The sequence below is a fragment of the Nerophis ophidion genome, linkage group LG25 (genome assembly GCF_033978795.1).
Source record: "Nerophis ophidion isolate RoL-2023_Sa linkage group LG25, RoL_Noph_v1.0, whole genome shotgun sequence".
NCBI lineage: Eukaryota > Metazoa > Chordata > Actinopteri > Syngnathiformes > Syngnathidae > Nerophis > Nerophis ophidion.
Genome location: NC_084635.1, coordinates 37,447,061 through 37,473,886, shown reverse-complemented (window position 1 = coordinate 37,473,886; position 26,826 = coordinate 37,447,061). Strand labels below are relative to the sequence as shown.

The following is a 26,826-nucleotide window of genomic DNA, read 5'->3' as shown; positions in this document are numbered from 1 at the left end:
GCATTTTAAGGGGGTCAAATTACATCTGAAAGAGGCAAAAATGACATTTTTTAGGAAACTTTGTTTTGAAGGGGTAATTGCCAACTTCCTGTTGATTTTTGCTGACAGATGTTAATGAATGAAATGTAGGTCTAAGCGAGACCTACATAGAGGTTTTTGTTTCATGTCTCTACAGCATTCATACCGCAAGTTACAAGCAGTTTTGTCTGTGTTTTCTTCCCAAGAGCAGTTTTGTCAGTGTTTTATTCCTAGGGGGCGCTAGAGCGCCATTTTCAGTTTTGGGGTTTGTTTTTTTTCTATTGGATCGCAATTTTCACCAGTCCTGATGTGTGTGTCGAGTTTGGTCAGTTTTGAAGCATTTTAAGGGGGTCAAATTACAGCTGAAAAAGGCAAAAATGACATTTTTTAGGAAACTTTTGTTTTGAAGGTGTTTTTGCCAACTTCCTGTTGATTTTTGCTGAAAGATGTCAGTGAATGAAATGTAGGTCTAAGTGAGACCTACATAGAGGTTTTTGTTTCATGTCTCTACGACAACAAGCAGTTTTGGCTGTGATTTTTCCTAGCGGACGCTAGAGCGCAGTTTTGAGTTTTGGGGTTTGTTTTTTTTAATTAGATGGCAATTTTTGCCAGTCCTGATGTGTGTGTCAAATATGGTGAGTTTTGAAGCATTTTAAGGGGGTCAAATTACAGCTCAAAGAGGCGGCGGAATAATAAAGAATAATAAAACCTTAGAACAGGGGCAGGGAACCTTTTCGGCTGAGAGAGCCAAGAAGCGAAATATTTTAAAATGTATTTCTATAAGAGCCATATAATATTTTTTTTAACACTGAACACAACAAAACGCGTGCATTTTTAAGTAAGACCAACTTTTCTAGAGTATAATAGGTCTCTTATTCTTTGTAATAACATTGTAATTCTGAAGCTAACTATGGAGGGGGTGTGGCCTGCGGGCCTGCAGCGAAGCGGGGTGTTGCCTCAAAATCAGCGACAGGTGCGTAAATGGCCCAGCTGGGCCTTGTTATCTAATCACCTGTCGCTCTGTTTATAAGTAGCAGCCAGGAGGAGAGACGGGGTTGGGGCTGGAGCCAGAGCGAAAACGAAAGAGAAAAATACAATTGCTGGAAAGCAACTGAGAGACTTATTGAAAAATAAAACAATATTGTAACCCTGAAACAGGCTCTCAAGTCGGTGCTTGGTGGTCTGAAGAACCCCCAGGAGGGCAAGTACTACACGAACCAATAATAAATAAATGACTTCTTACCCTTAATGCGACTTCTTGAACAAGTGCGGTAGAAAAAAGGATGGATGGATTCAAATGCATGAACGTTATTTTTAACACTGTGATTACAAGTGGAATTATTCATTACTTATTTTGTTAAAGCAGGGTCAGTTAAATAAATAAATAAAAGGGTTGTACTTGTATAGCGCTTTTTTACTTTCAAGGTACTCAAAGCGCTTTGACACTACTTCCACATTCACACACACATTCACACACTGATGGAGGGAGCTGCCATGCAAGGCGCCAACCAGCACCCATCAGGAGCAAGGGTGAAGTGTCTTGCTCAGGACACAACGGACGTGACGAGGTTGGTACTAGGTGGGATTTGAACCAGGGACCCTCGGGTTGCGCACGGCCACTCTACCACTGCGCCACGCCGTCCCCTCGACTTTTGTTTTGAAGGGGTCATTGCCAACTTCCTGTTGATTTTTGCTGATGGATGTCAATGAATGAAATGTAGGTCTAAGCGAGACCTACATCGAGGTTTTTGTTTAGATGTCAGTTTAGATTTATCCGAGAGCCAGATGCAGCCATATCTGGCTCGCGAGCCATAGGTTCCCTACCCCTGCCTTAGAACTTCAATAAGGTCCTCTGTCCCAAAGGGACATGGGTCCGTAAAAAAGGCGACGTAAAAATAGGTCCAGGGAGGAGAAACCCTTGCGATCACCTCTCTTGGACCTTCTCCAGTACATCACAAGCTTCTGCCTCATCCGCTATCTGCTGCACCGACACGTTGGAGGCAGAGGGGTCAGTCATGCACCCAAGTTTCCAAGATCGCTATCCCTACCCCCGAGTCTGTAGGCTCCAAAATAGCCCCGTTAGCCTTTTTTAAACCAGAGTGTTTCTATAAAAAGCCTCCGCCTGACCAAAAGGCTGCGTCGCCCTATCTTTAGCTTTATTTATGTCCTGGTGTTGACAGCTCCACTTGCAAGGCTTTCCAGTCACCGCTCATTAGGTCACATGTGTGCCAAAACCCTCGGCCGCTGGTTGGAAAGCGCCGTCCGGTAAGAAACGGTCATGGGAGGGCTTCCGATGCCGGTCAGCCTGAGAAACAAACAGCCCGACAGCTGTCGAGCTAACAGCCCGATGAGTCGTAGCCTCAGAATTCTTTCCATCCAATTAGCGTTTATGGAGCTCTGTCCGGACGGCACATAACGCCGTGTTCGCTTTCGTCAAATGATGCTTGTCAGTGTTACAAATGTTCCCAGCTTTTATGTGGAGGCTGTAAAAATAGAGACACCAGCAACTGGGGAGGGTTGTTTATAGCTGGATTATGCTGTTTGCTACATCGTCCTCTGGTATGTTTACATTTTAGCGTAGCATGGACTCACAAATTATTCATTTTATGTGCAAGTAAAAACTACCGTATTTCCTTGAAGTGCCGCCGGGTATATAGTATGCACCTGACTAGAATTACTGCCGGGTCAAACTCGTTTCCGTCAGAGACGGAGGCAGGCTTTAAAGAGGAAAATATGATTTAATTAAAATATTAGAATAAGAACAAAGAAAAGGGTACTAACAAAAGACGCGCACGAGGCAGATAAACAAAAGGGTCTTTAGCATGGAAGCTAGCAAGAAACAAAAAGGGGCCTAGCGTGGAAGCTAGCGGGTAGCAAACAGGAAAACAGAAGTCGTTACTTGTAGAGTGAAAACAAAACGGAAGCTACAAACAGATACCGAAAGCTAGCTTACCGCAACGCTGCAATGACTCGACATGAAACGACACGACAGGAACGACGATACGGAAGTCATTGACAAGACAATAATCCAGCACTGACTGGAGGAACAAAGCAGGTAAAAATAGGAGTGGGCTGATTGACACCAGGTGTGGCCAGGTGCCAATCAGCCGCAGCTGAGGGAAAAAAACAGGAAACAGACAGAATAAAAGCACTGACAGGAAACAAAGACATACACAGAGAAAAAACTAAAACAAAACCAAACTGTCAGGGGCGAACCTAAATAATGCCAAATAATTAGCGCATGCTTAGCATTACCGCCGGCTCAGGATTAACACCGGGTCAAACTCGTTTCGCAAAATCGTATTTTTATTAGCGCATGTCTAGAATTCCGCCGGGTCAAACTTGTTTCTGTCGGAGTTTGTTGTAGACCAACCCCAAGATGCAGACGGAGGCAGGCATTGAACAGGAAAACATGATTTAATTAAAATATTAGAATAAGAACAAACAAAAGGGTACTAACAAAGGACGCGCACGAGGCAGATAAACAAAAGGGTCTTTAGCATGGAAGCTAGCAAGAAACAAAAAGGGGCCTAGCGTGGAAGCTAGCGGGTAGCAAACAGGAAAACAGAAGTCGTTACTTGTAGAGTGAAAACAAAACGGAAGCAGGGAACAAAAAACAGTAAGCTACAAACAGATACCGAAAGCTAGCTTACCGCAACGCTGCAATGACTCGACATGAAACGACACGACAGGAGCGACGATACGAAAAGTCATTGATCAGACAATAATCCAGCACTGACTGGAGGTACAAAGCAGGTAAAAATAGGAGTGGGCTGATTGACACCAGGTGTGGCCAGGTGCCAATCATCCGCAGCTGAGGGAAAAAAACAGGAAACGGACAAAATAAAAGCGCTGACAGGAAACAAAGACATACACAGAGGAAAAACTAAAACGAAACCAAACTGTCAGGGGCGAACCTAAATAATGCCAAATAATTAGCGCATGCTTAGCATTACCGCCGGGTCAGGATTAACACCGGGTCGAACTCGTTTCGCAAAATCTTATTTTTATTAGCGCTTGTCTAGAATTTCTTCCGGGTCAAACTCGTTTTGCCAAATAATTAGCATATGCCTAGAATTTCCACCGGGTCAAACTCGTCACGTCACGAGTGACACTTCACCTGTCATCATTTTCAAAATGGAGGAGGCTGATTTCAATCATTTGAAATCGCATAAAGGGAAGAGGATTAAGAGCTATTCAGTAGGATTTAAGGTCCAAGCTATTGAATATGCTAAAAAGAAGAGTAAGCAACTATGTTTTACTAATATACCGTAGCTGCGTGTGTAAAATATGAGTCATTAAATGACTCCCGCCTCCTGGTGGTAGAGGGCGCTAGTGATCCTTCTTGCGACTACTCGGCTGCAGAAGAAGTGACAACAAGCAGCAAGAGTGAGCAGCGATCCTTTATTTTTCTCTCTCGCTTGCACTTTTAACATGGAGGATTACATATCTAAAATAAAACAGTTTTCTAAACTGGACTTTCAATGGAAGCAGGAGGTAATAAAGGAAGATCTCCATCGAGACAGAGAGACTTTTAAAACTGAAGAAAGATAAGGAAGACTTCTATAAACAAGTTATCGATGCTTTTGATCAGAAGGAGCTGCGCATGGACTTCATTTATAAGTAAAGGTAAGACCATAATAACGTTGATTTTAATTAAATGTGCTTTTAATGATGGTATCCTTACATCACACTCAAATTTTTAAGCGCAGGCCTAAATTTACCGCATGCCTTTGGTAAACGCCGGAGTGAGAAGAGGTTTTAAATTAATTAGCGCCCCGGCGGCAATTCAAGGAAATACGGTATATTTTTAAGGAAGAAAACTCAAGCGGCAGTGGACCACGGGGGATTGAAAAACTTAACAAGGCAACAATACAGGCAAAAAGGGGAGAGTAGCAGAAAACTCACACAAATAGTACAACGAACCAACGGAGCCTCCTGATTGGCAATCGGAGCCAGGTGAGATTTCCTGATTGCCAACCAGTAATGATTGGAAGATACGGGCAGAACTGTGGACACTTTTGTGACACCATTGCTTTCCTCCTCTCCAAGGTTCTCATAGTCATCATTGTCACCGACGTCCCACTGGGTGTGAGTTTTTCCTTGCCCTTATGTGGGCCTACCGAGGATGTCCTAGTGGTTTGTGCAGCCCTTTGAGACACTAGTGATTTAGGGCTATATAAGTAAACATTGATTGATTGATTGATTGACTTTTTATGGGACATTCATCCTCCACTATTGTCATTTCTAATATAAAGTAGTGTAAAGTTCTTACTTATATCTGTCAGGAAACTCGCCATGGTCGCGCTAAAACATACCGGTGTAGTGAGTTGACATTATTCACTCAAGGAACTTTAGTTATTAGAGAGTTCCGGTCGGACGGTTTTTCACGGTACACATTTCCGGCAATGGAGGAGTTCAAGTACCTAGGAGTCTTGTTCACGAGTGAGGGAAGAGTGGATGGTGAGATCGACAGGCGGATCGGTGCGGCGTCTTCAGTAATGCGGACGTTGTATCGATCCGTTGTGGTGAAGAAGGAGCTGAGCCGGAGGGCAAAGCTCTACGTTCCCATCCTCACATATGGTCATGAGCTTTGGGTCATGACCGAAAGGATAAGATCACGGGTACAAGCGGCCCAAATGAGTTTGGGTCTCTCCCTTAGAGATAGGGTGAGAAGCTCTGCCATCCGGGAGGAACTCAAAGTAAAGTCACTGCTCCTCCACATGGAGAGGAGCCAGATGAGGTGGTTCGGGCATCTGGTCAGGATGCCACCCGAACGCCTCCCTAGGGAGGTGTTTAGGGCACGTCCAACCGGCAGTAGGCCACGGGGAAGAACCAGGACTATGTCTCCCGGCAACTTAGATGCACGTTGCAGTCAAACAGCTGGTGCGTAATGAGTAGGATACTTGCAGTATTAATACTTTGTAGGGTGCAACAGACAGTTAAGACTGAACTGACACTGCTGCCACCTTACTGTCACGTCTATGGGTTCATGTTTTGTTTTGGTCATGTTTGGTTTTGTTTTTCGGACTTTCAGTTCTTGTTCCTGCACTTCCTTGTTTGTCTTATTGCCATAGCAACTCGTTAGTTTTCACCTTGTCCTCATGTCACGCCCCTGCCATCATGTCTCACACCTGTTTGCACTCATGTAGGCTATTATTTAAGCCACTGTTACCAGGTAGTCAGCCTGGCAACATCACCTTTGGGGGCAGTATGGCGTAGTGGGTAGAGCCGCCGTGCCAGAAACCTGAGGGTTGCAGGTTCGCTTCCAACCTATGGACATCAAAGTCGCTGCCGTTGTGTCCTTGGGCAGGACACTTCACCCTTTGCCCCCGGTGCCGCTCACACCGGTGAATGAATGATGAATGAATGATTGGTGGTGGTCGGAGGGGTTGTAGGCGCAAACTGGCAGCCACGCTTCCGTCAGTCTACCCCAGGGCAGCTGTGGCTACTGATGTAGCTTACCACCACCACCAGGATTGAATGAATGATGGGTTCCCTCTTCTCTGTGAGGGCTTTGAGTATCTAACAATAGAAAAGCGCGATATAAATCTAATCCATTATTATTATTATTACCTCCTGCACCCATGACATCCATGCTGCTTCTCATTCCCTTGTCACAGTAAGTTTTTGTTATTCATGCCACAGTGCAAGTGTTTTGTTTCATGTTTATAGTTTATAGCCTTTGTGCTAGTCTTTTGCTCCCTTAGTCAGCTTTTGTACCGCCATTGTGCGTGCCTTTTGTGTGTTCCTGTTTTTAGTTAGTGTTTAAAATAAAGAAATGTCTTTACCTTCACGCCGTTTCCACTCCATTCGCTTTGCACCTCGGGAAAACAACCCTGGTCCAAGTCCATTGTTGACACTTACGTCTTGGACATGCAACTGCAATTGCAACTTATTGTCATACCTGAAATGCAACAATAAAAGAAAATATCACAACTGGACATCAGTTATCACAATCAGACCAAAGCACCAGATATTGGTACCGTATCGGTTCAATTGTGTACCCATACTTGGCTGGAACAACCGGGCTCACAACTTTACACATTTTTTTCCCGTGAATAAACTTTTGGAAAAGATCATGCAAACCGAAGTAGATTCAAACCCCTCGATCTCCTGATTGAGAGACCGATGTCCAAACCACTTGTCCACCGTGTTGCATTTACCCGCTGAAATAAATGTAATGAAATGTTGAAAAGGTTGTTTCAATGCACTCCTCATGTGCTTCTGATTGAGCTGCACTTTGTCAAAGAAGCCTGGCAGCCCACTTTGCTTTCCCATGCATTTATTCCTGCTGCCCCTTGAATCAAATTGTTGATTTCCAGCTTCCTGTCTTATATTCTGAAATGCGAGAGCGATTACGGGCTCCAAAGGACCTGAAATAGCGCGGGTGACGCACACACACTTTGTAAGACGTCCGTTTCTTTTGACGAGCGGCTAAAAGCTGTTTTCCGGTTCCGAACGCAAGATTACACGAGCACACGGGGGAATCTTGTTCAAGACAATAAACTGCAGTCTTTTTTGAGGCACTTTTTCCAAGTATTTTCATTCTCACGAGGCCTGATGCACGCAGCATCTTGCAGTCTTTATCTGCAGGTTGTCTATATTAATAAAATTGTTCTTGATTTCAATCAATCAATCAAAGTTTACTTATACAGCCCTAAATGGCAAGTGTCTCAAAGGGCTGCACAAGCCACAACGACATCCTCGGATCGGATCCCACATCAGGGCAAGAAAAAAATTCAACCAAGTCAGACGGTTTAATGGACGTCAAGTGATAATAGTGAGACTTCAGTCCATAAATATATATATATACATATACTGTATATACATATATGTATGTGTATATGTATATATTTACATACATATGTGTCATATATATACACATATACAGTATATATACATATGTGTATATTACACATAGAGTATATGTATATAAATATATATATGTATATATACATATATATATACACATACATATATGTATATACAGTTTATATATATATGTGTGTATATATATATATATATACTGTATATACATATATGTGTATATGTATATATTTACATACATATATGTGTCATATATATACACATATACAGTATATATATATATATACATATATCTTACACATAGAGTATATGTATATAAATATATATATACACATACATATATGTATATACAGTATATATGTATGTGTATATATATCTATATATATACATATATGTGTATATATATACATAAATATATATATGTATACATATATATACATATACATATGTGTATATATATATATACATAATATATATATATATATGTATACACGTTTGTATATATATATGCTATATATACACAAATATATAATATATATATTGTAAATATATATACTATATATACATATACATACACATATACTGTATGTGTATATATATGCACACACACACACATATATATATACACACATATATAGAGTATATATATATATTTACAATATATATATATATATATTTACAATATATATATATATATATATACATACACACACACACACACATGTATATACTGTATATATAATTACAAACGACTATTTTTTTTAAGCGCAATGTGGCCCCCCAGTCAGAGAGTTTGGACCCCCCTGTCCCAGACGAATAAATAACTGAAAAAATACGCAATAATTTCAGCTATATGAACAAATTTAGCTTTAATTTAGCAAAAACAGCTCTAATAAACATTTTTCATGTACTTGTTGCCATGGTAACATGGGACCAAAATCGCTGTTGGATCGGTGCACCCTTGTGACAACAAATACTTGACTTAAATCAACTAAAACATCTACAGTATATATTTAGTTTTTGGCACATGCAGCAAAATGATAGAATGTTGGTCGATTTAAAAAAAAAATAAAAATAAATAAATGATGAAAACCAGAAAATGTTCTGGGAAATAGAAGCATGGACACAAGTCGGTAGTAAAATATCTCACCAGGCCTCTACATGTCAAATCTCTAGCCAGTATCAGACATTCTTACATGTTTTTGTATTGCTTTTTTGTCCAGCAACAACAACAAGGTGCCTTCAAGCTCTCTGCCAGATGACCAGCAGATCCTGATAAACTTGATTCTGGTAAGTGAGAGCAGACAGCTGCAGCACTTCAGTCCAGATGATGCAACTTCACGCTCCAGCAGGCCGGTGCTGCTTTGGAGGACCATTCCTGTCAGGGCAGCCTTTTATCGCTCGTGTCGGAGGGGGGAAGAAAAAAAAAAAGAAAAAACAGCAACCTTCGACATCATCAAGTGCAAGTAATCATGGGCAATTTAGGTATAATTGGCAGAAAGAACGAGACTCTGAAGGCAACCGAGAGTGACTTCCAAGGGAGAATGTTTTTACATTTGAGGGTTCCGGAAAATAAATGCAAGCGATCTTATCCGTCTTTTCTTATCTTACATTTACTGTATTGTACGGACTATAAGGCGCACTTAAAATCCTTTTTCACCCCCTCCCAAAACTCAACAATGCGCCTAATACCCTATTTCTTTGAATTTAAAACCTCTTCTCACTCCGGCACTTACCAAAGGCATGCGGTAAATTTAGGCCTGCGCTTATAAATTTGAGTGTGATGTAAGGATAACATCATGAAAAGCACATTTAATAATATAAAAAAACTTTATTATAATCTTACCTTTACTTATAAATGAAGTCCATGCGCAGCTCCTTCTGATCAAAAGCATGGATAACTTGTTTATAGAAGTCTTCCTTATCTTTCTTCAGTTTTAAAAGTCTCTCTGTCTCGATGGAGATCTTCATTTATTACCTCCTGCTTCCATTGAAAGTCCAGTTTAGAAAACAGTTTTATTTTAGATATGTAATCCTCCATGTTAAAAGTGCAAGCGAGAGGAAAAATTAAACGATCGCTGCTTGTTGTCACTTCTTCTGCAGCCGAGTAGTCGCAAGAAGGATCACTAGCGCCCTCTACCACCAGGAGGCGGGAGTCATTTAATGACTCATATTTGACACACGCAGCTACGGTATATTAATAAAACATAGCTGCTTACTGTTCTTTTTAGCATATTCAATAGCTTGGACCTTAAATCCTACTGAATAGCTCTTAATCTTCTTCCTTTTATGCGATTTCAAATGATTGAAATCAGCCTCCTCCATTTTGAAAATGATGACAGGTGAAGTGTCACTCGTGACGTGACGAGTTTGACCCGGTGGAAATTCTAGACATATGCTAATTATTTTGCGAAACGAGTTTGACCCGGCAGTAATTCTAGGCAGGTGCATACTATATACCGGGCGGCAATTCAAGGAAATAAGGTATACGGAATAATTCTGGTTTTGCTTACCGGCCTCAAGCTCTTTTATTTGGTACAGTGTGACCAGTAGACCAACTCCTGAAAAACAACCTGAGGGGGGGGAAGTGTAGTCAGCGCTGCTTGCAGGAGGAAAAGTCACCGCCGCTGTCCAATAGTACTGTGGACGAGAACCATCGGGCAGGGGCGGGGCATGTGTTGGCGGCGAGACACAGCTGGCAGGTGATTAGATTTCACAGGTGGTTGCGTGTTAATCAATCAATTTTTATTTATAGAGCCCTAAATCACAAGTGTCTCAAAGGGCTGCACAAGCCACAACGACATCCGCGGTACAGAGCCCACATACGGGCAAGGAAAAACTCACCCCAGTGGGACGTCGGTGACAGTGACTATGAGAAACCTTGGAGAGGACCGCATATGTGGGCAAAAGGTTGTAAAACAGTTTAAAGAAAAGATCACCTGGAGGGGAGTCTGGTCCTGCTTCCTCTCCGCTTTGTAGTTCTTGGGTCAAGGCAAAGTCTTTCTGTGGATTACAATGCATCAAAGAAACAGAACACCTTCATGTTGCTCCCCATCCTACAAAGTGGAGTTTTACAAGCCTTCTTCTTGGTAGGATCAAAGACAGCTTTTGGCTGTTCTTTCCCATGGCAACACAAAGTTTTGTGATAACCTCGATATACAATTATTCTGACGACTACAGCATCAATTACCTCAGATCATCAAATCATACTTCATGTGTCTGGCAGTGAGCAGGAAAACACGACTTCCTGATTGGCCGAGAGCACAACACATAGTTGTTTGTTGACATTGTGTCGTTTTAACCCCCAAAACCTAAGGCTGGAAGAAACGTGGTCGGCAAAGTGAAACTACGTACGCCTCCTCTTTTATTTAGACTTTCCCTGATTACACGGCAACAGCTGTTTCTAAAGGGCCGAGGGGTCATAAACAGCCATTGCCATTTATCACAAAAACAGTTCAGAAAAAAGGTAGGTTCAAAGAAAAGGTTGAAAACAGTTCAAAGAAAATGTCGCCCGGAGGGGAGCCGGGTCCTGCTTCCTCTCCGCTTTGTAGTTCTTGGGTCAAGACGATTTAACCCCCGGACCTAAGACTGGAAGAAACGTGGTCTGCAAAGTGAAACTACACAAAAAAAAACCCGCTAAAAAAAACACGAGGCATGGAAGGGACTTGAAATAGTGGGAGGGGGGGGGATGTTTGGTTAGGGAACCTATGGCTCTAGAGCCAGATGTGGCTCTTTTGATGACTGCTTCTGGCTCTCAGATAAATCTTAGCTGACATTGCTTAACGCGATAATTATGAATAATTTTGCTGGTAATCACAGTGCTAAAAATAATGTGCAAAATATAAAACATTCTCATGCATTTAAATCCATCCATCCGTTTTCTACCGCACCTGTTCAAGAAGTCGCATTAATGGTAAAAATTATTTTATGTCACGATGGGGGGTTCGCAGCTTGCTGCAGGGTCATTCTCCCAGGAAGGCGGACGGACTACTCGGCATTTAGGTAAAAACATGATTTAATTTAAACTAAAAAAAGATACAAACAAAAATTGCTCACAGTGGAGGCACAACTTGGGCTAAAGAACAAAGCTAACGCATAAAAAGACTAAGAACATAAATCAAAACTTACTTGGCATGGCATGAAGCACGAAACTATGGCAAGGCATGAAACAAGTCAGCACAGGGCGACTGACTGGCAAAGACGAGCTTAAATACTGCCTCTGATTAGTGCTCGGGAAGCAGGTGAGCAGGCGTTTTGTCCACCAGAGACAGGTGGACAAAATGAGTAACCAAGGAAACCAGACAAGGGAGTGGAAAAAAAACAGGAACTTAAAGAGTCCAAAAGACAAACAGCACATGGCCAAACAAAAACATGACATTTGATTTATTATTGGTTAGCTTCAGAATAACAATGTTATTAAAAATAATAAAGAGACTTATTATACTCTAAAAATGTTAGTCTTACTTAAAAAGGCACACATTTAGTTGTATTCAGTGTCAAAAAATATGATATGGCTCTCACGGAAATACATTTTGAAATATTTGGCATTCATGGCTCTCTCAGCCAAAAAGGTTCCCGACCCCTGACTTAGGGGAAACAAGGACTCTGTGTCCAGTCCTGAGAGGAGGATTATCTCCGTTTTGTTCCCAAACCACTCCAAGCGATTGAGACCCTCGCCTCTCAGGCTCTACATCTCCGTCCTCAGAGGGTCGGTTAGAACGCGTGAGTTGAAGGACCGCCCCCTCCTAAAATGTTGATCCCGTGTCACGAGCTGTCCACTTCCCCTCTGCCCTCTCGTCTCGCTCAGGGTCCTGCCCCCCCCCCCCCCCCCCCTCCGTCGGTTATAAAAATAGCTTATAATAAACGGCTGACGGCTGTGTGGGCCGCCAGCATTGTCAGAACCTTCTGAGTCATCGCGCATTGAAAATGTACAGAAAGGAGCCGTGATCGCTGCCAGACCTGTTGTGTTTTATTCAATACATGTCTGAGGATGAAGCTTCCATTTGTGAATAAAATACAAAACCACAAACCAGTTGGCACGTTGTGTAATTCGTGTATAAAAACAGAATACAATGACTTGCAAATCCTTTTCAGTTTATATTCAATTAAATAGACTGCAAAGACGAGATATTAAATGTTGTTTTGTTTCCCCCCAAATAATCATTAACTTGGAATTTAATGGCAGCAACACATTGCAAAAAAACAAAAGTTGGCGCAGGGGCATTTTTACCAGTGTGTTACATGGCCTTTCCTTTTAACAACACTCAGTAAACCTTTGGGAACTGAGGAGAACAATTTTTTTAGGCTTCATAATGCGCCGCACATTTTCAATGGGAGACAGGTCTGGACTACAGGCAGGCCAGTCTAGTACCGGCACTCTTTTATTACGAAGCCACGCTGTTGTAACACTTGTCTAGCTGAAATAAGCAGGGGCGTTCATGATAATGTTGCTTGGATGACAACATATGTTGCTCCAAAACCTGTATGTACCATCCATCCATCCATCCATCTTCTTCCGCTTATCCGAGGTCGGGTCGCGGGGGCATCAGCCTAAGCAGGGAAGCCCAGACTTCCCTCTCCCCAGCCACTTCGTCTAGCTCTTCCCGGGGGATCCCGAGGCGTTCCCAGGCCAGCCGGGAGACATAGTCTTCCCAACGTGTCCTGGGTCTTCCCCGTGGCCTCCTACCGGTTGGACGTGCTCTAAACACCTCCCTAGGGAGGCGTTCGGGTGGCATCCTGACCAGATGCCCGAACCACCTCATCTGGCTCCTCTCCATGTGGAGGAGCAGCGGCTTTACTTTGAGTTCCTCCCGGATGGCAGAGCTTCTCACCCTATCTCTAAGGGAGAGACCCAAACTCATTTGGGCCGCTTGTACCCGTGATCTTATCCTTTCGGTCATGACCCAAAGCTCATGACCATAGGTGTGGATGGGGACGTAGATCGACCGGTAAATTGATAGCTTTGCCTTCCGGCTCAGCTCCTTCTTCACCACAACGGATCGGTACAACGTCCACATTACTGAAGACGCCGCACCGATGTGTATGTACCTTTCAGCATTAATGGTGCCTTCACAGATGTGTAAGTTACCCATGCCTTGGGCACTAATACACCCCCATACCATCACACATGCTGGCTTTTCAACTTTGCGCCTATAACAATCCAGAGGGTTCTTTTCCTCTTTGTTCCGGAGGACACCACGTCTACAGTTTCCAAAAATAATTTCAAATGTGGACTCAGACCACAGAACATTGTTCCACTTTGCATCAGTCCATCTTAGATGAGCTCGGGCCCAGCGTAGCCGAGAGCGTTTCTGGGTGTTGTTGATAACTGGCTTTGGCTTTGCATAGTAGAGTTTTAACTTGCACTTACAGATGTAGCGACCAATTGTAGTTACTGACAGTGGTTTTCTGAAGTGGTCCTGAGCACTTGTGGTGATATCTTTTACACACTGATGTCGGTTTTTGATGCAGTACCGCCTGAGGGATCAAAAGTCACGGGCTTTCATTGTTGGTTTTCAGCCTTGCCGCTTATGTGCAGTGATTTCTCCGGACTCGCTGAACATTTTCATGATATTACTGACCGTAGATGGTGAAATCCCTAAATTCCTTGCAATAACTGCTTGACAATTGTTGTTCTAAAACTGTTTGACAATTTGCTTACAAAGTGGTGACCCTCACCCCATCCTTGTTTGTGAAAGACTTAGCATTTCATGGAAGCTGCTTTTATACCCAATCATGGCACCCACCTGTTCCCAATTGGCCTGCACACCTGTGGCACATTCCAAATAAGTGTTTGATGAGCCTTCCTCAACTTTCCCAGTCTTTTTTGGCACTTGTGCCAGCTTTTTTTTAAACATGTTGTCGGCATCAAATTCCAAATGAACTAGTATTTGCAAAAAATTTCAACATTTTCCTGTTTGAACGATAAATATCTTGTCTTTGTAGTCTATTTAATTGAATATAAGTTGAAAAGGATTTGCAAATCATTGTATTCTGTTTTTATTTACCGTTTACCCAAGGTGCCAACTTCACTGGTTTTGAGGTTTGTATATAAAGTTTGTTCCCATTAATTAGTTTTAGTCCAAAACATTAATTATTACATTATAATACAATTACTATCATAAAATTTACGTTTGAGTCAAATAGGATAAAAATTGTCTTATAGACTCACATAAATACAAAAAAAGTGTAAAAAAAAAAAGTTTTGCTTTACGTTAGACAAGGTGCAATATTTGAAATAAAAGGGTAGTTTAATTAGTTTAGGAAATTATTAAAGGGGAACATTATCAGCAGACCTATGTAAGCGTCAATATATACCTTGATGGTGCAGAAAAAAGACCATCTATTTCCGAACTCTAAATGGGTGAATTTTGGCGAATTAAACGCCTTTCTGTTTATCGGTCTGGAGGCGATGACGTCAGAATGTGACGTCGCCGAGGTAACACAGCCGCCATTTTCATTTTCATATTACAAACACCGGGTCTCAGCTCTGTTATTTTCCGTTTTTTCGACTATTTTTTGGAACCTTGGAGACATCATGCCTCGTGGGTGTGTTGTCGGAGGGTGTAACAACACTAACAGGGAGGGATTCAAGTTGCACCACTGGCCCCAAGATGCCAAAGTGTCTGCCGCCAGACCCCCATTGAATGTACCAGAGTGTCTCCACATTTGACCGGCGATGCTAAGGCAGACATGGCACAGAGATGTATGGATAACCTGCAGATGCATTTGCAACTATAAATTCAACGAAATCACAAAGGTGAGTTTTGTTGATGTTGACTACCAGCTAATCGATGCTAACATGCTATGCTAATCGATGCTAACATGCTATTTACCGGCGGTGCTAAAGCAGACATGGCACAGAGATGTATGGATAACCTGCAGATGCATTTGCAACGATAGTCAACGAAATCACAAAGGAGAGTTTTGTTGATGTTGACTGCCAGCTAATCGATGCTAACATGCTACGCTAATCAATGCTAACATGCTATTTACCGGCGGTGCTAAAGCAGACATGGAACAGAGATGTATGGATAACCTGCAGATGCATTTGCAACTATATTACGTTTCCTTCCACCCACATTTAATGCGAAACAAACACTTACCAATCGACGGATTTAAGTTGCTCCCGTGTCACAAGATGCGAAAGTCCTGATCGTTTGGTCCGCACATTTTACCGGCGATGCTAACGCAGCTATTCGGCCATGCTATGGCTATGAATAGCGTCAATAGCTTCAGTTTCTTCTTCAATACTTTCATACTCCAACCATCTGTTTCAATACATGCGTAATCTGTTAAATCGCTTGAATCGCTGAAATCCGAGTTTGAATCCGAGCTAATGTCGCTATATCTTGCTGTGGTATTCCCATTGTTTGTTTACATTGGCAGCACTGTGTGACGTCACAGGGAAATGGCCAGTGTCTTCGCAGAGAGCGAAAATAAGGCACTTTAAAGCTTTATTTAGGGATATTCCGAGACCGGTAAAATTTTGAAAAAAACTTCAAAAAATACAACAAGCCACTGGGAACTGATTTTTATTGTTTTTAACCCTTTTGAAATTGTGATAATGTTCCCCTTTAAAAAAAAACCTCAATCAACATTACATTTTTTATCTGATCAAAGGTGTACAAGAATCATCCATCAGTTAAAAAAAAATAACCACGACTACAACCAAAATGTTAAATACAAACATGTGTAACAACAGCGACTCAGGGAGGCCTTAGAGCAACTTTTCACATCTGCTTTTACTGAACTTTGAGTATGAAGACAAGTTATGATGTTTCATCTGCGACATACCAGCAATGGCGGCTGGTCGTCGTCTTTAGATGGATATTTTCAGAGGGATTCTCTCCTGGCTCGTGGTTTTACTCGGCTCTTTGGGGTTCTGGTAAGACATCCTCACAAACACCACGACGAGGATGCTCCCTAGAACACACACACACACACACCTCAGCTATCTAATTGTCACACACACACTAGTTGTGGCAAAATTAGTCTCTGCATTTGACCCATCACCCTTGATCACCCCCTGGGAGGTGAGGGGAGCAGTGAGCAGCAACAGTGGCCAAGCTTGGGCATCAAGGGTTAGAATTGGGGGTTAAATCCCCAAAAATGATTCCCGGGCGTGGCCACTGCTCCCCTCACCTCCCAGGGGGTGATCAAGGCTGAAATGCAGAGAATAATTCCCCCCCACCTAGTGTGTGTGTGACAAGCATTGCTACTTTCACTGACCTATGACTGCAAAAGTGCCGAGCAGGATTCCCACGGCAGACTGGATGGTGGGCATGCCCGGCAGCTGCTTGGCGGGCATTTTGCAGTTCCCTCTGATGTTGCAAGGGCACACGGTCACTAAGAACAGAGAACAGCAGGACCCACGGTGACCATTAGGATTAGGAACATGTATGATCATAATATTTTATTAGAACGTATCAAAACACGAATTGGTATGTCAGACTTAGCCCTGTCTTGGTTTAACTCTTATCTTACTGATAGGATGCAGTGTGTCTCCCATAACAATGTGACCTCGGACTATGTTAAGGTAACGTGTGGAGTTCCCCAGGGTTCGGTCCTTGGCCCTGCACTCTTCAGCATCTACATGTTGCCGCTAGGTGACGTCATACGCAAATACGGTATTAGCTTTCACTGCTATGCTGATGACACCCAACTCTACATGCCCCTAAAGCTGACCAACACGCCGGATTGTAGTCAGCTGGAGGCGTGTCTTAATGAAATTAAACAATGGATGTCCGCTAACTTTTTGCAACTCAACGCCAAAAAAACGGAAATGCTGATTATCGGTCCTGCTAGACACCGACCTCTATTTAATAATACAACTTTAACATTTGACAACCAAACAATTAAACAAGGCGACTCGGTAAAGAATCTGGGTATTATCTTCCACCCAACTCTCTCCTTTGAGGCACACATTAAAAGCGTTACTAAAACGGCCTTCTTTCATCTCCGTAATATCGCTAAAATTCGCTCCATCCTGTCCACTAAAGACGCTGAGATCATTATCCATGCGTTTGTTACGTCTCGCCTCGATTACTGTAACGTATTATTTTCGGGTCTCCCCATGTCTAGCATTAAAAGATTACAGTTGGTACAAAATGCGGCTGCTAGACTTTTGACAAGAACAAGAAAGTTTGATCACATAACGCCTGTGCTGTATATACCTTTATATACATATATACATACATATATACCTATACTGTATACACCTTTATATACATATATACATACATATATACCTATACTGTATATACCTTTATATACATATATACATACATATATACCTATACTGTATATACCTTTATATACATATATACATACATATATACCTATACTGGCTCACCTGCACTGGCTTCCTGTGCACTTAAGATGTGACTTTAAGGTTTTACTACTTACGTATAAAATACTACACGGTCTAGCTCCATCCTATCTTGCCGATTGTATTGTACCATATGTCCCGGCAAGAAATCTGCCTTCAAAGGACTCCGGCTTATTAGTGATTCCCAAAGCCCAAAAAAAGTCTGCGGGCTAGAGAGCGTTTTCATTTCGGGCTCCAGTACTCTGGAATGCCCTCCCGGTAAATGTTCGAGATGCCACCTCAGTAGAAGCATTTAAGTCTCACCTTAAAACTCATTTGTATACTCTAGCCTTTAAATAGACTCCCTTTTTAGACCAGTTGATCTGCTGTTTCTTTTCTTTTTCTTCTATGTCCCACTCTCCCTTGTGGAGGGGGTCCGGTCCGATCCGGTGACCATGTACTGCTCGCCTGTGTATCGGCTGGGGACATCTCTGCGCTGCTGATCCGCCTCCGCTTGGGATGGTTTCCTGCTGGCTCCGCTGTGAACGGGACTCTCGCTGCTGTCTTGGATCCGCTTTGGACTGGACTCTCGCGACTGTGTTGGATCCATTATGGATTGAACTTTCCCAGTATCATGTTAGACCCGCTCCACATTCATTGCTTTCGTCCTCTCCAAGGTTCTCATAGTCATCATTGTCACCGACGTCCCACTGGGTGTGAGTTTTTCCTTGCCCTTATGTGGGCCTACCGAGGATGTCGTAGTGGTTTGTGCAGCCCTTTGAGACACTAGTGATTTAGGGCTATATAAGTAAACATTGATTGATACTGAGCGCCATCGAGTCACCGGAATCGAACCTTCCTGCGCTTGGTTCTTACCTGGTAAGTTGATGAAGGTGCTTCTGGGGGGGGAGCTGCTGTCGGAGATGGTGAAGGGCACCGTGTAAACCTCAGGGGCCAGATATGGTGTGTTCAGGGACAGGTTGGTGTGAGTGTCTGAGAGAAAGAAAGACACATCGCAATATGTGATTGGACACCGCATCAAAAAAGCGTCATCAGTGTGTAAAGGATATCACCACGTGGGCTCAGGAACACTTCAGGAACCAACTTGGCATGTTGTGTAATCAGTGAATAAAAAACAGAATATAATGATTTGCAAATCCTTTTCAACTTATATTCAATTGAATAGACGGCAAAGACAAGATAATTAACATTCGAACGGGAAAACGTTGATATTTTTTGCAAATATTAGCTCATCTGGAATTTGATGCCGGCAAAATGTTTCAAAAAAGCTGTCCCAGGTGGCAAAAAAGACTGATAAAGTTGAGAAAGGCTCATCAAACACTTATTTGGAACATGCCACAGGTGAACAGGCTAATTGGGAAGTGGGTGCCATGATTGGCTATAAAAGCAGCTTCCATGAAATACTCAGTCATTCACAAACAAGGATGGGGCGAGGGTCAAAACTTTGTGAAAAAAAGGGTGAGCACATTGTTTAAGAACAACATTTCTCAACCAGCGACATCAGTGTGTAAAAGATATCACCACATGGGCTCAGGAACTCTTCAGAAAACCACTGTCAGTGACTACAGTAATATTTCTCTATTTTGTTTCCTTTTAAACCCCCATTATTTACTTTTACTTTTTTAAAATTGATCTCAACTCTGTACACTGCTGCTGGAATTTTAATTTTCCTGAAGGAACTCTCCTGAAGGAATCAATAAAGTACTATCTATCTATCTATCTATCTATCTATCTATCTATCTATCTATCTACAGTAGGTCGCTACATCTGTAAATGCAAGTCAAAACTCTACAATGCTAAGCGAAAGTCATTTATCAACAACACCCAGAAACGTAACTGGCTTCATTGGGCTCGAGCTCATCAAAGATGGACTGATGCAAAGTGTTCTGTGGTTTGACGAGTCCACATTTCAAATTGTTGTATGCTGGTCATGATTTAACGTTAATTCAAAACTCACACTTAATTAGCATTTAAATTTCTTGTTGAAAACGTCGCAGAATGATGACGCCGTGCGCGTGATGTTTAAAGTTGGAGAGGACATATTAGCGCAGCACCACACACGGCTAAAAGTCGTCTCTTTTCATCGCATTATTACACAGTATTCTGGACATCTGTGTTGCTGAATCTTTTGCAATTTGTTCAATTAATATTGGAGAAGTCAAAGTAGAAAGACAGAGGTGGGAAGCTTTAGCCTTTAGCCACACAAACACACGGTGATTCCTTGTTTAAAATTCCCGGAGGTGAAGCTTTACTGTGGATCAGAGCGGTCAAGCGAACATGTTTCCCGACCACTTGTCAACCGGCAGGTTTCGGTGAGAAAATTGTGGTAAAAAGTCGCCCCTTTTTGGGTATCAGCGGAACTTCTGTTGTGCTGTTGTTGCCGTGACTTCCCTCAGAGACCGGCGCCAACACACCCGTGGACACACCCCTCCGACTATCAGGTACTATTTAACTCACTACAACACTAGCAACACAATAGAAAGATAAGGGATTTCCCAGAATTATCCTAGTAAATGTGTCTAAAAACATGTGAATCGCTTTTTTTTTCTAGTCCTTCGCTATCAATATCGTCAGACATGAATCTTTCGTCCTTGCTCAAATTAATGGGGAAATTGTCGCTTTCTCGGTCCGAATAGCTCTTGCTGTTGGAGGCTCCCATTATAACAATGTGAGGATGTGAGGAGCCCTACAACCCGTGATGTCATCGTCTGTTACTTCCGGTACGGCAGGGCTTTTTTATTAGCGGCCAAAAGTTGCAAACTTTATCGTGGATGTTCTCTACTAAATCCTTTCAGCAAAAATATGGCAAAATGATCAAGTATGACACATAGAATGGACCTGCTATCCCCGTTTAAATAAGAACATCTCATTTCAGTAGGCCTTTAAAGGCATAATTTGATCTGGAAAATATTATTGACCTCAACCCCAACAAACACCTTTGGAATAACATCGGTTGTTTCTCGTCGCCGGTGACCTTTGACCCTACCGACGACTGACATGTCTCCCAGACACGCTCTAACATCTCGTCCCCTCTGCCAGCCTTCTTCCCATTGGTGACATGAGTGCTGTGAAGAGTCCGAGCAGGTGTGACTCTTTATCTAATCTTGGCTAATTACTTGAAAATACTGTATGACGTGAGCACGGCCCTGCAAAGAGAGAACCGTTTGAAGCCTTATCTGAGGGTCCTACACCCCCCCCCCCCCTCTTCATGTTCCATTTGCAAAGCTCTTTGCACGTTTGGTGTAGTCTCCTGCACGCGGGGCAGCCTCACACCTCTGCAGGTTTGCTTTGCACAGCCCTGGCGGAGACAAAGCTGGATTGTCCTGAATGCATTAAACCCAGCAGGGATGATTCACGTCTCCCCGCTGCAAAAGATAATCAGACATAAGTGGGACCTCATTTCCATTACGGCGGCCATTGATGGCCAAGTGCAAGGCATCATGGGTGATTCCTCTTTTAGCCCCCAGAGCACGTCGATGACGCCAGAGGAATTACGCAGTTCAGTTGCAAGTTGTAATTACAGCCGTCATTACAACTGCAACACCTGCAAGGTAAATGCTGGCTGTGAGGCAAATTGGCTGCTGGTACGCCTTTCTGCTTCTTGAAAGTGACTCAAAGTTCCAAAACCATGGGCATTGTCGCTATGGTAACCAGGTGCACTGCTCATACGCGCTACAAGGTAAAGTGTTGAGTGTCTCCAGGCTCCTTGAGTGATCAGCGCAGCAATAATCATCCGAGCTCGGCATCCTTCACGGAAATGGAATGTTTCAGTGAAAAGAAAACAACGACAATGTCTCTTTCTGTGTGGGGAGCATGAAGGCCAGACCACTGAGGTCTTTTCTTTGGAGGGTTTTCCATTAAAGCCAGTGTGGGATTAAAAAACAAGATGTTGTCTGGCGAGTCGCGCTTGAATGTTGAAAAATCAGTAATTAGTTCCTCCAGGACAAAGTCGCAATGTTGTCAGGCGTATTATTTTTCAATAACATTGAATATATTAATGTTTTTATGAATGTGTTATCAATGTTGTAACCTTAACTTAAAATGCACAAGACAACAATGAATGGAAAACACACACACACATACATATATATATATACACACACACATATATATATATATAATATATATATATATATCTATATATATATATATATATATATATATATATATATATACATATATATATATACACACACATATATATACATATACATACATACATATACATACATACATACATATACATACATACATATATATTTATACACATATACATACATACATACATACATATACATATATATATATATATATATATATATATATATATATATATATATATATATATATATATATGTGTGTGTATATGTATATATGTGTATATATATATATACATATATATATATATGTTTCTGTGGTTTACCAGTTATACAGTGCTCAATACCGGGGAAGAGAGGAATATACGTTAGATCAGGACAAAACAGAGACTATATGGGTTGTACTTGTATAGCGCTTTTCTACCTTCAAGGTACTCAAAGCGCTTTGACACTACTTCCACATTCACACACACATTCACACACTGATGGAGGGAGCTGCCATGCAAGGCGCCAACCAGCACCCATCAGGAGCAAGGGTGAAGTGTCTTGCTCAGGGACACAACGGACGTGACAAGGTTGGTACTAGGTGGGAATCGAACCAGGGACGCTCGGGTTGCGCACGGCCACTCTCCCACTGCGCCACGCCGTCCCAATCAGAGATATCAGATTGTATGTGGTTTTTATTGTGTACCCTTCACGTTCACATTTCACTGTTTGTTGCATTTTTGTTGCGTTTCACTTGATTGTAAAATATGTCGATCGAAAGCAGGCGTGACATTCATATTTTGTCAATATTCAGTCTTTTATCCTAAATAGAAAAATGTACAATTCCATTGCGTTTTTTTAAAGGCGGTCTATCATATATTTTAAAATATTTGGATTCTTGGCTCTCTATCATCCCTACAAGCCTGTTTCACAGGTTTCTCTGCTCCTCAAAATCCCCTGAAGAGCAGAGCAACCTGCAAAATATGTAATCTACCAACTGTATAACCCAACCACATCAGATGCCAAGTTTCCAGATGTCAATCTGTGAAAACCATAGCACGATGTTTGTACAGCATGTATTTCTGTCCTGTGTGTGTGTGCACCATTTGACATGTAACAACAGTCAAGGCATGCTGGCTTCTTCTCACCATTGATGGGTGTGAGCTTCCAGTTGCGCCGGACCGTGGCGTCGCTCCGCAGGGAGAAGTTGAGTCTTCCTCCGTGTTGCGGGCCGTCGCTGTCCCGGGAGGCCAGCACCAGCGCTTGGTCTTCCCAGCGCGGCGTACACAAGTACTTCCAGGAGTAGTCGCCCACCAGCACCGGACTGTTGTCGTTCACGTCCAGGATTTGGACCGTGACCAAAGTTGAAGCGGATAAAGAAGAGTTTCCTTGGAGGGAGAAACAGAATAAAGAGAAGATGTACTTGTGAGAATGACACTTGTATACGACTATGTATTTATGAAAGTATTTTATTTTCCCAAAGTTTTCTTACATTTGAATTATTCTATGTTCTCATTATAATAATAATAACCCACATCTGTTTTTGGTCTATTTCTTTTGGAAGAGTTACAAATTAGAGGGAAAAAAATGGCTCTTATTGTTTTGCAAACCTTAAATTCATGTTTTCAGGAGATTATTTTTAGAGGTGCACCAAAAAAAATCGATTCACATTTAAATATCGATAAAAAAAAAAGTATATACAAATATATGTGTCTATATATGTGTATATATGTATATTTACGTGTGTGTATATATATATGTGTGTGTGTATATATTTGTGCAAATATATATATATATGTTTATGTTTACATATACGTATATATGATGTGTATATGTATATATTTGTATATATACATGTTTATATATGTACATACTGTATATGTATATATTTATATCCATATATTTGTATATATAAAGTATGTTTGTATATGTACATACTGTATATGTATATACACGTGTATGTACATATCTGTGTATATATATATATATATATATATATACTGTATATATATACTTATACATACACACGTGTATATGTATATATGTGTGTATATATACATAGTGTGTGTATACATACATACATACATATGTACACATACATATATATATATAAACACACATACACGTGTATATATACACACATATATATTTATATGTACATATATATATATACATATGTACATATATACATACATACATACATATACACACACACACATATATACACATATATATATATATACACACATATATATATATATATATATATATATATATATATAGTGTGTGTATACATACATACATACATACATATGTACACATACATATATATATATATATAAACACACATATACACATGTATATATACACACATATATATTTATATGTACATATATATATACATATGTACATATATACAGTACATACATACATACATACACACACACATATATATAAATATATATATATGTGTGTGTGTGTATATGTCGCAGGTTTCCCTGAAGAGAAGGCTTGTAGGGATGTAATAGCCTCTGTATTTTATATATATATATATATATATATATATATATATATATATATATATATATATATATATATATATATATATATATATATATATATATATATATATGTGTGTGTGTGTTTTATGTATATAAATAAATATATATATATAAATATATATATATTTGTATTTATATATATTTATTCATATATTTAAGATATTTATGTAATTACTTTTTTTTTTTTCAAGACAATCAGTTTCTAATGAGACATTTTTAGGCCACCTCCTTACAACCAGAACAATCTTTCTAAACCTGTAACCTGTTTTGAACATGTTTATCAGAACAAAAATTACATTGCGAGAATTGGTTTGAATAGAGAATCATGGGAAATCGATTCTGAATCGAGTCGTCACCCCAGGAATCTGATGGGATGGGATTGAATCGTTTAGTGGCCCAAAGATTCACATCCTTTGTCATTTTGTAGTGTGGAATGTAAAAAATGTTTGACCAAAGTGAAAAGACTTAAACATGAAACACAGGTGGGTATGGAAAACAACTTATTTAATTTTATTGTCAGAGGAAACGTTAAATATTGTTCTGGCGTCTTAAGAGTTATATTACTGTTCATCTCTTTAAACCTAAACTATTTATTAACTGGACTAAACTCATGCTGTCTTTAAATGAAACTGGTATTTTGTTTTTGGGTGACACCTAGCTGTCACTATTATAGTATGTATAGTATTGATCCCATACGATTGATTACAGCTCCAATCAAACATACTTTCATTTGTCGATTCAAATTAGGCACACAGAGGACAATACGAGTTATAAAAACCACTAAAACAGGGGTCAGCAACCTTTTTGAAACCAAGAGCTACTTTTTGGGTACTGATTAATGCAAAGGGCTACCAGTTTGATACACACTTAAATACATTGCCAGAAATAGCCAATTTGCTCAATGTACCTTTAATAAATAAATCTATATATACATCAATATAAAAAAATGGGTATTTCTGTCTGTCATTCTATCGTACATTTTTTTTCCTTTTACGGAAGGTTTTTTGTAGAGAATAAATGATGAAAAAAACACTTAATTAAACAGTTTAAAAGAGGATAAAACAGGAAAAAATGAAAATTACATTTTGAAACAGTTTATCTTCAATTTCGACTCTTTAAAATTCAAAATTCAACCAAAAAATAGAAGAGAAAACTAGCGAATTCAAATCTTTTTGAAAAAATTAAAGAAAGAATAATGGAACATCATTAGTAATTGTTCCTGATTAAGATTAATTTTATAATTTTGATGACATGTTTTAAACAGGTTAAAACCCAGTCTGCACTTTGTTAGAATATATAACAAATTGGACCAAGCTATATTTCTAACAAAGACAAATCATTATTTCTTCTAGATTTTCCAGAACAAAATTTTAAAAGAAATTCAAAAGACTTTGAAAATAGATTTAAATTTGATTCTATAGATTTTCTAGATTTGCCAGAATATTTTTTTTGAATTTTAATCATAATAAGTTTGAAGAAATATTTCACAAATATTTTTCGTTGAAAAAACAAAAGCTAAAATGAAGAATTAAATCAAAATGTATTTATTATTTTTTACAATTAAAAAAAATACTTGAACATTGATTTAAATTGTCAGGAAAGAAGAGGAAGGAATTTAAAAGTTAAAAAGGTATATGTGTTTAAAAATCCTAAAATCATTTTTAAGGTTGTATTTTTTCTCTAAAATTGTCTTTCTGAAAGTTATAAGAAGCAAAGTAAAACAATAAATTAATTTATTTAAACAAGTTAAGACCAAATCTTTCAAATATTTTCTTGGATTTTCAAATTCTATTTGAGTTTTGTCTCTCTTAGAATGAAAAAAGTTGATTAAAGCGAGACCAGCTTGCTAGTAAATAAATACAATTTAAAAAATAGAGGCAGCTCACTGGTGAGTGCTGCTATTTGAGCTATTTTTAGAACAGGCCAGCGGGCGACTCATCTGGTCCTTACGGGCGACCTGGTGCCCGCGTTGGTGACGCCTGCACTAACCTACTTATCATTAACT

General features: G+C 40.4%; 1 protein-coding gene across 2 annotated transcripts in view; it reads right to left on the bottom strand.

Annotated features, from left to right (window-relative positions):
• Window positions 1-10,639: 10,639 nt before the first annotated feature.
• cdh16 (cadherin 16, KSP-cadherin) overlaps window positions 10,640-26,826 on the bottom strand; it is a 98,088-nt gene continuing 81,901 nt past the window's right edge. Inside the window, exons 16-20 of one of the 2 annotated variants that reach the window (XM_061887262.1) lie at window positions 23,409-23,648; window positions 19,034-19,150; window positions 17,080-17,196; window positions 16,645-16,773; window positions 10,640-10,851 (exon numbers count right to left, since the gene is read on the bottom strand). In XM_061887262.1, coding sequence (XP_061743246.1) covers window positions 16,670-16,773; window positions 17,080-17,196; window positions 19,034-19,150; window positions 23,409-23,648 — 578 coding nt within the window. In that variant the 3' untranslated portion in view covers window positions 10,640-10,851; window positions 16,645-16,669. Of the gene's footprint in view, window positions 10,852-16,366; window positions 16,774-17,079; window positions 17,197-19,033; window positions 19,151-23,408; window positions 23,649-26,826 lie in introns of those variants that run through there. The other variant, XM_061887261.1, reaches the window with a different exon arrangement.